Source organism: Myxine glutinosa, chromosome 4 (assembly GCF_964187855.1).
Source record: "Myxine glutinosa chromosome 4, kmMyxGlut1.1, whole genome shotgun sequence".
Lineage (NCBI taxonomy): Eukaryota > Metazoa > Chordata > Myxini > Myxiniformes > Myxinidae > Myxine > Myxine glutinosa.
This window is the reverse complement of record NC_136264.1, coordinates 41030282-41042482: the sequence shown is the minus strand read 5'-3', so window position 1 is coordinate 41042482 and position 12201 is coordinate 41030282. Positions and strand designations below refer to the sequence as shown.

Below are 12201 nucleotides of genomic sequence, written 5' to 3'. Positions count from 1 at the left end.
CTGATTTGTTTGTTCTTCTTGCAGTTTCTTCAATTCTTGATTTGAAGATTCTTGATTCTTTCAATAAAATTCTTGAAGTTTCTGGAGGCCAAACACAAAACCTCTTCCACATCTGGTCCAGATGCAATCATTGCTTTGATATTCAAAACTTCTTTACATTGTCCGCTGTCCTTTTGAAGATCCATCTGCCTGCCTTCATCATGGAAACATTTCAACACAAGTTTTATTCAAAAGAAGGATATCAAAGACATATCAATTTTACAACCTGGTTGACTTGTTCTCATATTAGGAGTCTATGTCATCACAAACTCTTTGATCTCCTTTATTTCCATCCTTCTCACTATACTTCAGACATGCTTCAAGTACTACATCGGCAAGGGATAGATGCCTTTACATAGTCTCACAAGAGCATTAAGCACTGTATTGTACCCAGCCCTGCTCCAGTGGCATTCAGGGTCCTCTTTTTGACTGCCTGAAATAATTTTTTTGTGTATGCAACCAGCTTGTTTCTCTTAATGGAATTATCTCTCCTTTTCTACTTTAGAGAGTGGCAACTCCCAAAAAAGCATCCTGAGATTTGTACTATTCTTGGACCACTCATCCTCTCTGGAATATCCTCTGAATCATTATGCGAATGAACTTAATCCCGAGCCATTTATTACAAAGCCCGATCCTTCGTATGGTGCACATTCAAAGAGACAATCCTTAAGCTGACAGGTCCCTACTCCCTTACATCGAGATTGGCTTCCCACTTACACACGGATCATACTACTCTATACAGTTCTATCTCTTTTAAGGTAAACTTTAAACTACCCTCCCCCCACTTCCCCATAAATTTAACAATGTATGTATGTATGTATAATATATAATATTATATTATATATATATATATATATATATATATATATATATATATGTGTGTGTGTGTGTGTGTGTGTGTGTGTGTGTGTGTGTGTGTGTGTGTGTGTGTGTGTGTGTGTGTGTGTGTGTGTGTGTGTGTGTGTGTGTGTGTGTGTGCGTGCGTGCGTGCGCGCGCGTGTGTGTGCAGTCACGTGAAAAAGTAAGTACACCGCGTGTAAAGTTTTGACTTTTTCAACATATTTCAACATACAGCTATTTGATCTTCATTTCAACAATATTGAAAGATAAAGGTGATATAATATAACAAATATCATGAAACATTTACATTTTGTAGTCCATTGTATAATTTAAATAAACATAAATGCAAATTTCGCATGTGGAAAAAGTAAGTACACCCCATGAAATGTTTTTTTATCTTTTTAACATATGTGGACATATCAATATTTGATCTTTATTTAAACAGTATCTATGGATAAAGGTGATCTAATTGAACAAAAAACAATGAAAAGTTGACTTTGCAATAATTTATTCAACAAAAAATTAACAGAGATGCCATTTCCTTCTGTGGAAAAAGTAAGTACACCCTTGGCTCTAATAGGTGGTATTGCCCCCTTTGGCAGAAACAACCTCAAGTAGGCGTTTCTTATAACTGTCTACCAGTCTGACATCGACTGGGAGAAATTTTTGCCCACTCCATGCAGAATTATTTCAGCTGTGCGATGTTTGAGGGGTTTCTTGCATGCACAGCTCGTTTCAAATCCCCCCACAACATCTCGATGGGATTTAGATCCGGGCTTTGACTTGGCCATTCCAGAACCCTCCATTTCTTTCTTTTCAGCCATTCCATGGTGGATTTACTGGTATGTTTAGGGTCATTGTCATGTTGCAAGGTCCACCTTCGGTTGACCTTCAACCTTCTGATAGATGGCCTCACATTATCCTCAAGTGCCCTCTGGTACAATGAAGAATTCATAGTGGATTATATGATGGTGAGCTGCCCAGGCCCTGATGCAGCAAAGCTGCCCCAAACCATAATATTTCCACCACCATGCTTTGCAGTTGGTATCAGGTTCTTGTGGTCAAATGCTGTCTTTGGTTTTCGCCAAACATATCTTCTGGTACTGTGGCCAAATAGCTCTACCTTTGACTCATCTGTCCAGAGCACATTGTTCCAGAAGTACTGGTCTTTGCCTAGGTGTTCATTGGCAAACTTTAGTCTTGCCCTGATGTTCTTTCTGGACAGCAAAAGTGTCCTCCTGGCACACCTCCCATGTAGATCGAATTTGTGCAGCCTCTTTCTAATGGTAGACTCGTGCACTTTGACATCAACAGTGGCAAGAGCTACCTGTATGTCCCGTGATGACACTCTGGGGTTCTTAGAGACTTCTTTCAGCATCTTGCGGTCTGCTCTCGGGCTGAACTTGCTAGGGCGGCCTGGCCTGAACAAGTTGGCAGTTGTTTGGAATCTTCTCCACTCGTAGATGATCTTCCAGACAGTCGAATGATTGATTTCAAATTGTTTGGAGATCTTTTTAAATCCCTTCCCAGACTCGTAGGCATCTATAACCTTCTTTCTGAAGGCCTCACTAAGCATCACTAACCTGCTGCTAGATATTAATTTAAGGTTTTAAATTTTTTTTACAGATACGTTTATGGCGTTGACGTAAAGTTTCATTGCCATTTTTATTTCACAGTACACAGTTATGAAAATTACAATTCTCAAATGCAAGATATTGATTGAGGTTGTTTTTTTATGGATGTGTTTACGTTCTTTACATAAATTTTCATTTACGGACGCTTTTTTTTTTTTTTACTGACGTTATTGTCATGTTTATTTCACAGTTTACAGTTATAGAAATTACAATTTTTAAATGCTAGATGTATATATTATATAGAAAACGAGGTTTAAAAAAAAATTATGTCGGTGTTTACAGGTTTTTTTTTCGTCAATTTTCATCAGTCAGTCAGTCAGTCGGTGGTTAGAAAGAGCTCTGCATATTAGATATATATAGTGCCCTCCACAAGTCAAAGAAATCAAATACATTTGGACTTGAGATCAAAATATGAATATGAGGCAAGAGTACAGAAGGGGTCAGCTTTTGTTTCTTGGTATTTCGATGCATTGTGGATATACATATGGTAACATGCAAAATTTAAACCATTTACTTTCATTATCCCCGCTGTCATACTCATTTAACTTTCATCATCCCATTCTTTACCTTGATTATCTCTTCCATCCCACTCCTCAATTTCAATAAACCCTTCACTCCACTCCTCATTTCCATTATCTCCTCCATCTCGCTCCTCACCTTGATTATCCCCTCTGTCCCATTCTTCACCTTCATCATCCCCTCTGTCCCATTATTTAGCTTCATCATCACCTCCGTCCCATTCTTCACCTTTATCATCCCCTTTGTCCCATTCTTCAGCTTCATCATCCCCTTTGTCCCATTCTTCACCTTCATCATCCCCTCCGTCCCTTTCTTCACCTTCATCATCCCCTCCGTCGCACTCTTTATCTTCATCCTCCCCTCCATTCCTTTCTTCACCTTCATTATCCCCTCTATCCCACTCTTTATCTTCATTATCCCCTCCGTCCCACTCTTTATCTTCATCATCCCCTCCGTTCCACTCTTTATCTTCATTATCCCCTACATCCCACTTTATCTTCATCATACCCTCTGTCCCATTATTTATCATCATCATCCCCTCCATCCTACTCTTTATTATCATCATCCCCTCTGTCACACTCTTTATCTTCATCCTCCCCTCCGTCCCTTTCTTCACCTTCATTATCCCCTCTATCCCACTCTTTATCTTAATTATCCCCTCCATCCCACTCCTCACCTTCATCATCCCCTCCATCCTATTCTTCACCTTCATCATCTCCACTGTCCCACTCTTTATCTTCATCACACCCTCTGTCCCACTCATTATCCTCATCATCCCCTCTGTCCCACTCTTCATCTTCATCATCCGCTCCGTCGCACTCTTTATCTTCATCCTCCCCTACATCCCATTCTTCACCTTCATTATCCCCTCTATCCCACTCTTTATCTTCATTATCCCCTCCGTGCCACTCTTTATCGTCATCATCTCCACTGTCCCACTCTTTATATTCATCACACCCTCTGTCCCACTCATTATCCTCATCATCCCCTCTGTCCCACTCTTTATCTTCATCATCCGCTCTGTCGCACTCATTATCTTCATCCTCCCCTCCATCCCTTTCTTCACCTTCATTATCCCCTCTATCCCACTCTTTATCTTCATTATCCCCTCCATCCCACTCCTCACCTTCATCATCCCCTCCATCCTATTCTTCACCTTCATCATCTCCACTGTCCCACTCTTTATCTTCATCACACCCTCTGTCCCACTCATTATCCTCATCATCCCCTCTGTCCCACTCTTTATCTTCATCATCCGCTCTGTCGCACTCTTTATCTTCATCCTCCCCTACATCCCATTCTTCACCTTCATTATCCCCTCTATCCCACTCTTTATCTTCATTATCCCCTCCGTCCCACTCTTTATCTTAATTATCCCCTACGTCTCAGTCTTTGTCTTCATCATCCCCTCCGTCCCACTCTTTATCTTCATTATCCCCTACGTCCCACTCTTTGTCTTCATCATCCCCTCCATCCCATTCTTTATCTTCATCCTTCCCTCCACCCCACTCTTTATCTTCATCATCCCCTCCATCCCACTCTTTACCTTCATCATCCCTTCTGTCTCACTCTTTAACTTCATAATCCCCTCCGTCCCACTCTTTATCTTCATCATCCCCTCCGTCCCACTCTTTATCTTAATTATCCCCTACGTCTCAGTCTTTGTCTTCATCATCCCCTCCGTCCCACTCTTTATCTTCATCATCCCCTCTGTCCCATTCTTTATCTTCATTACCCCCTCCGTCCCACTCTTTATTTTCATCATCCCCTCAATCCCACTCTTTATCTTCATCATCCCCTCCATCCCACTCTTTTTCTTCATCATCCCCTTCATTCCATTCTTATCTTCATTATCCTCTCCTGTCCGCTCTTCTTCCAGTTTTTTTATTGTTTATTTTTCTTTGCAGAGGAAATTTTCTAACAAAGAATCAAGATCAGGCAGCACGGAAGATCATGCGATTTTTAAGGAGAAGTCGTCACAGGTAAGCATCTAAATCGACTCCATTCATGGTCACCATGCGAGCAAATGGTCTAGCTCGCCACTTAATGTATTTGTGAGACAAAGCTTTTTTTATCTACCTTCTTTTAAAAAAGAACCTTTTAATGTGAAGTAATTTGAGTTTTGCAAATTTTAAGCAGGTAAGTGTGCTTTTCAATGAGTTTTGTGTCCACTCGGAGAATTTCAGGGTTGTTTTTTTTTCCAGCATGATTTTTACCTCTTTTTTTTAAAGCTCCCTTTATGTTCCTGAGTAAATTCAGATTCACACAATGGTTCTGTATTCATCAATTCACATAGGAAAGTAGATTTGAGGAAAACCATAGCAGATTACCAAAACCTTTCCACTCTTTCTTCTAACTTTCCAAAGAACAATACTGGAGAATAGACATTTACGAAGGGTGAGTGCCTTTTCTGGCCAGTTTCCCCGCCCCCTCCCACCCTCACCCCCAACACACTCGCTCTGCCCTTCGCTCGCGTCTCCCTCTCACTGCCACCTGCACATCTCAGCCGCTTGCATGGTGGAATGGCATATTGCGAGTCCCATCTGTCCATCGCAGCCTGCCGCACCCTGCTCGGTAGTGCATAGCGAGAAGTAGGGCCTACCCGTCAACCATTTGCAGCAAGCTCTCTCTTCCTCTTCCCCAACCCTCTCACCTTCCTCTCTTCTTACCCTGTCTATTCCCACTCTGTTGATTTCCCAAACAGCTAGGGTCCCACCCTCCTCCCTCCTCCCCCTCCCTTTCCACTCCTCCCCCTCCCCTCGGCAGTCGTATTCAGCATGCTCTTTATGTGATTGAGCACTGCTACAAAGGCATTTCGTGCCAAACTTCACTTTTCTGAGCCTAATTTCACAAGGAAATTTGAGACATTTCCCTGGCACAAGTTAAGAGGAGCACATATGAATGGCAGAGTTTGTACAAAAGAAATTGCATTTGAATCTACAAGCTCTTTTATTTCAGAAAATTTTACATAAGTGAAACCCAAAGTGAAAATCAGGATTAAAATAAATTTCTAAAAGATAAAAAGAAAGAGAAATCCTGTTTTGTTTTATTATGTGACAAAGCCAGTCAGTTCAACACTGTCGAAGGGGGTGCTAAAGAGTTTGTAGATCGCATAGCCCACCAAAGTTTGGAGACCATAGCTGGGGCCTGTATGCAAACACGCATGGCTCCTACCATGGTTCAGTTTGCATGCCTCTGATGCACCTTGTCTTGGCCTGCCCTGCAGAACTTGTCCACAGGGCAGGGATACAAGGGTATGTCATATACCACTGCTTGTCGTCTAAAACGCAAAGTTATTCTTACGTTTATGTACTTTTCCAACGTCTTCGGGTTTGGAAATTGACTGTGTAACTTTTTACATTGATTGACAAGTTTTCTTTTCTTAAAAGGATTTGAAATTAGTTTTAACACATAAGCATGCCCAAGCATCTCTATTTACCCATTTGGATGTGGACATAGTGAGTTAATCATATATACGTCGATCAAATTGTGGGTATTTGTTTGTCAATGGCAAGACCACAATCGCACAGATATTTTTGTACTCGTAGCTTACTTGAAAATGGTGGTGGGTCATTCTTTTTTGGCGATCTCGCCACTCATTCAAACCTGAAACCTACAGGGCCTGAAGCCGTGTCGCCTTAGCAGGCGACGTGGTTACCGTTGGATGGGTCTGGGAAAAGATTTGCGCAGGTGGCTGGAAAACATGAGATTCCTTTGCACCCGTTTGTTGTCTGCAAGCACTCCTTCGATTGTTCCTTTTTTGGACACTGGTGACCAATTTGAAATCACATGTCACGTGTTAGAGGTTTTTTTTTGCAGGATGGATAAGATACAGTGGAATTATGGATGTCTCGTATCACTACTTTCTGCATGAAGAAACACCATGCAGTTATTGAACCAGATGGGAAATTTTAGATGTTTTGGGTCATAGGTGACACTCTTTTGAATCCAACGTCATGTTCACCGATGTTGAATTTTGCTTGCCTACAATGTCCATAAGATGCCTGTTCACACACGACGTTCAAACCAATGCATGTCGCTCTGCCTGCTTGCAGTCAGTAGTTTTTCAGAATTGACAGAGGAACAGCTTCAACTTTTATTTTATCACTCGGTTTTGGTTGTAATGTTGTTCTCTATTGAGACTTGAGCTCCAGCAGGAGTTGAGATCTGTAACCTGGTGGGTTTGTGATAACACTCGCATCTCTTGACCGTTACTTGTAAAGAGTAAGAAACTGATTGTGATTTAACTAACTTTGTATGTTCCCCTGACTAAACCCTTACACTCACCCCCACCACCCATCCTTGCTGTCCAACCCTTTTTCTTTCAGAATGAGGGAGCTAAAGCAGGAACGCGAAGTGGGAAACTCGTAGATGGGCAGCCCGGAACTCTGACACCCTCACGCTCTACCCGGCGCTCCCCCATCTCGTGCTAGGCCCCAGGAAACAACACACACATATACCCGTGTGTGCCACGTAATCGTGCAACTCTGTTGACATACACAATTGAAAAAAATTGGCTTCCCGACCCTCCCATTACTTGTTTCAAAATCGGTGGCTTCCCATAGCGCTTTATTTTGAGAGTGGTGAACTGCGAAGGTCCTATGTATTACAGAAGCAAAGAGCAATGTCCAGCAGAAGGACTTTTCAAGGGTTGGTTTTAACAGAGCGCTGAGATTACGGGGCGAAGCGAGAGCCCTGGCAAGGAACGTGGGTGGTACAGTATGTAACATGTGCAATATGCAGAGCCTGGTTGAAAGTTTAGGAGATGTAACTGTGGACATTGAGTGACTTTCCCTTATGCCCTGGTAGTGTTGTAGACTCTGCTTACTACCTTTTACCCCCTTGGCTGCAAACCCTGCCTTTTCAAGTGTCCGATCCTTGCATGCCAAGGGGCTGGCCCTGCTTTCCTCTACGGTTGCCGTACCGTGACAGCGAAAGCTAAGCTTCTCTCTATGTATTCCGATGCACTTTTGAATATTTTTGGAATGGATGGGGACAGGTGAACGAGCAATGAATGACATTTACTGTTGCTGTGAGATTAATGTGATTTGTAAGGGCAAGGAAAAGCGGTCTGATAGAGCGGAACTTCGATTTGTAAGCTCTGGTTATGAAGGTTGAATGTATAATGGTTATATGTATATACGAAGGATGTATAGAAAGCTTTAAAGAAAACATGTTCTTGCATGAAAAATGCATCCTACAGGCACTGTATAAATTAAAATAAAACTGTTCATATTTTAACTTAAACTAATATATCGAAAATGATATAATTTAGATAGCATGGCTTGGTTGGGACAAAAGCACCTCTTCAGTATGCGAATGCTACCTGCGGGGTTGATAATGCCTGTTAGTGCTTTACTTAGATGCCGCTAGAACGCCTCTTCCCCGTAGCTGGCTCTGGTTAACGACAAAGCCGTTATAAAATACTTAACTGCGACTATTGCCTGCACACAGTGCTGATTATAAAATGACTTGTTAAATTCTGCACTCTCAAATATCTTAATGCATATACATGCATATACATTGCAGTGATGCCTATATTCCATAAAGCTGGAGGAACGATTGACTTTATACATTGCAATGTTGGCTGCTTTTTGGGTTTATTAACCTGATATCGAGCTTTTTTCCATGAAAATGCTATTGTACTTAATCGCTTACGCACTCTCTCACGATCTTGTTTTGTCCTTCGGTGACATTTTGATAAATGGCGTTGTCTTATTTTCTTCAATTCCTTTTTTTCCTCCAAGGGTTGGACCCGCAACATTTTTTTATATTTTTATTACGTTGGAAACATCAGACATGTAAATAAAATAATCAAAATGTGTCGCTCCTGCCACTGGCGTGTTGTTACGTGCATTTACGAACCACTTTCGTTTCAGGTTCGGTTGTCAGATTCTCGATTTTTATTTTTTTAAAAATTTTTTTGAGATGAATTGTTTTGGAGACTTTTTGTGATACAATCTGTTTATCAATGAAAACTACAAGATTCCTTCAAAAGAGGAAAGAATGGTTCATGTGCCCAAGAAAGGTGTTGTCAGCACAGCAGGGCTGATCAAGATCAGGACTAACGTAATATCAAGGTAATTTGTTCATTTATGTAACTTGGTAATACATAAACTACATTGTTAATGATGCCCAAAATATGTCTAACATTTGATTACATCAAAAAGGTTCATAAAGCACCAACCTGAATGCCAGCTCGGAATGACGAAATGTGTTCGAAGATGCTTCAGGTAAGAAGTATCAACAAAGTATTTCTTGATTCAAATATTCCCACATTGGTTATTAGTTAACATGGAGCAGATCCGTCACTCGGGAATTCTGATATGCATCTGAAAAAGGGACTGTGCAATGTTCATGTGGGTCTGCAAAAAGAGTACATCAGTAGAGGTGCATTTTATGTTCTTTTCAAACTTTTGAAAAGTTTGTATTTTATGCAAAGTATTGAGTCGCTCAAAATAAATGCATAAAGCAAAAACGATCCTTTAACAGATGAGGTAAAAAATAATAATAGCAAGCACAGCTAAACGCAGAACTACTGTTTTAAAATAAAGTTTATATACAGCTGGTGTTGGGCTAGCGGCTAGGGTGCCAGCTTAGGATCCAAGGATCCTGGGTTTGAATCCCGGTCGATCGCTGAATTAACGCCAGGGGGGTTGACTCAGCCTGTCATCCTTCCGAGGTCGGCTAATTGAGTACCAGTTCACTGGTAATTCCCTGTTTGTCGTAAAAGGCGACAAAAAGGGTTGGCGGCAGGAAGGGCATCCGGCCGTAAAACATTGCTTCAAAAAGGGGACCAAGAAAAACAACAACAACCACGGTGCCCAAAAAAGGCCAACCCCCGCTTTGTGGGGAAAAATGGCCTCTAAAGGTGTTTTTTGTTTTTTTTGTTTTTTTATACAGCTGGACCCCAATGGTCCCAACATTTGCAGATACTGTGTGTTTGAGGGTCATAACATGTGACCTGCTTTTACATTTGCGGCCCTGTGCTTCGCCTATTCATGGTTTTTGTGGGCACAAAAAACATATCTCCCACCAGCTGCGCACATAACAGAGTTCTAAAAATATGTTCCACCAACCACACATAAAGCAGCTATACGTGCGCAAAAAAACATCCCCAACCATCGACATCCTCCACAAAGAATGGGCACACTATTCACACATCCTCCATCTACCCACACCCCCTGTAGGAGTACTTGTGTGCAGCGTGTCCTGGATTTCATTCTTTTTTTCTCGTCCCGCTGCCTTGACCGACTGTGATTCCTCGTGCTCCTGAACTTTTGCACACATTGTTAGATAATGGGTCCTAAGTGTACAACTAGTGCAGGAGGTGTGTCTGCTCCCAAAAGCTAGAAAAAAGGTCATGAGCCTGAGCCAGAAAGTGGAGCTGCTCGACCGACTATCAAGAGGTGAGAGCGCGGCCTCTGTGGACGGGCATTATGCCGTCAACGAGTCGAGTGTGTGCTACATGAAGAAGAACGAGGAGGTGATTCACGGAGGTGTCGTGGCGAGTGCAGTACCCAGCACCAAAGTGGTAAATCGGGTCAGGGACGTCCACATCGAGGCAAGGAAGAAGGCATTAAATGTGTGGGTAGAGGACAATGCCCAGAAGAACATGCCTTTAAATGGGCCTTTGATTCATCAAAAGGCAAAGCGAATGTATGATTGTCTGTCTGGCGTGGGTAGTGATGCAAACACGAGTGATTCACTAACGAGTGACCTCCGTTCCTTCCGCGCTAGCAGAGATGGCTTCACCGCTTCAAGGAGTGGTATGGTCTCAAAAATGTGAAGCTCACAGGCGAGCATGCCTCAACGGACAACGAGGCAGCTCAACGTTTCCCTGCTCAACTCACACAGTTCATTAAGAAGAAGGGATATGCACCGGAGCAGGTCTCCAACACAGACTAAACCGGCCTGTTTTGGAAAAATATGCCAACGTGAACTTTTATCTCGAAGCGCAAAGGGGCAACATCGGGGTTCAAGGCCGCAAATGAACGGGTATCTCTTCTTCTTTGTCGCAACACCAAAGAAGACTGCTTGTTCAAACCCATTATGCTGTACCGTGCGCTCTGAAGCCACATTCTCTACATTCATTCTCATACACACTCTGTCCATATTTGGAAAGTATGGGTAACAGCGGCCATCTTCATGGATTGGTTCCACAACTATTTTGTCCCTCAAGCGGAGAGTTACCTGGCAGAAAAGAACTTCTCTTTCAAGGTCCTCCTGCTGCTGGTGGACAATGCTCCTGGCCATCCCTAGTGGCTGCAGGTGGGCCTTTCAAATGTCGAGGTCATCTTCCTTCCACCCAACACCACCTCCCTGATCAAACCATTCGACCAAGCAGTGATTTAAACGTTAGAAATGTATTACATCTGCTGCACCTTTCATCACATCTTGGATGCTATGGAGTCTGAGTCTGACATGCCCGTCGGGAAATGTTGGAAGGAGTTTAACATAGCCCACTGCATCAGCCCCATGAAAGACTAGTTGGGCGAAATCAAAGCCTCCACCATCAGCGCTTGCTGGCACAATCGATGGATCCAGGTAGTCAAAGGCTCCAGAGGTTTTCCCGACACCACGGAAGAGAGGTGGACAATTGCCGGGTTGGCATTGAAGGTGGGAGGGGAAGACTTCGACTACATGGAGCCTGAGGAATTGGAGGATCTCATCTCATCATCTCATGCATTCGTTTTCGTTAAATTTTAAAAATTTCCCTTGGGAATCATGAACCACCAGGAACCTATCCCCCTTTATCCCCTTTGAAACAATGCACCAATATTTTCAGTAATGACACTTTCAGTTCCGACATTTGTGGCATTTTTCAGGAATGTCATACTGTAAGTACCGCATCTTCAATAAAAATTGGAAAGTGTCCTGCTGCTGCTGTTGTTGTTGTTGTTCTTTACTTGTAAGCATTTTGAATGAAACTAATCATGTGCTTTCGTTTTTGTAAAATTTAAAAATTATCCCCTTATGAATCATGAACCACCAGGAACCTATCCCCCTTTTCCCCATTGAAACAATGCCCCGACATTTGTGGTGTCGACATTTGTGGTTCCAACATTCACGGCATTTTTCATGAATCACCAACCACCGGGAACCTGAACCTTTCCCCCTTTTTCCCCTTGAAACAATGCCCACACATTCGCGGATTCGGCATTCGTGG

At 42.5% G+C, this 12201-nt stretch overlaps 2 protein-coding genes across 8 annotated transcripts in view; both read left to right on the top strand.

Moving 5' to 3' along the window:
- The window catches only part of LOC137424604 (calmodulin-binding transcription activator 2), an 884665-nt gene extending 875809 nt beyond the window's left edge, over nt 1–8856 (top strand). For all 7 annotated transcript variants that reach the window (XM_078775656.1, XM_078775657.1, XM_078775655.1 and 4 more), the window contains 2 exons: nt 4940–5014; nt 7361–8856. In XM_078775656.1, coding sequence (XP_078631782.1) covers nt 4940–5014; nt 7361–7403 — 118 coding nt within the window. In that variant the 3' untranslated portion in view covers nt 7404–8856. The remainder of the gene's footprint in view (nt 1–4939; nt 5015–7360) is intronic.
- LOC144891476 (uncharacterized) lies at nt 3197–4927 on the top strand (the record flags this gene model as incomplete). The annotated part of the gene is made up of 1 exon (XM_078775094.1): nt 3197–4927. A coding segment is annotated over one exon (1731 nt), but the record flags the coding sequence as incomplete, so codon positions are not given.
- Nucleotides 8857–12201: the final 3345 nt, after the last annotated feature.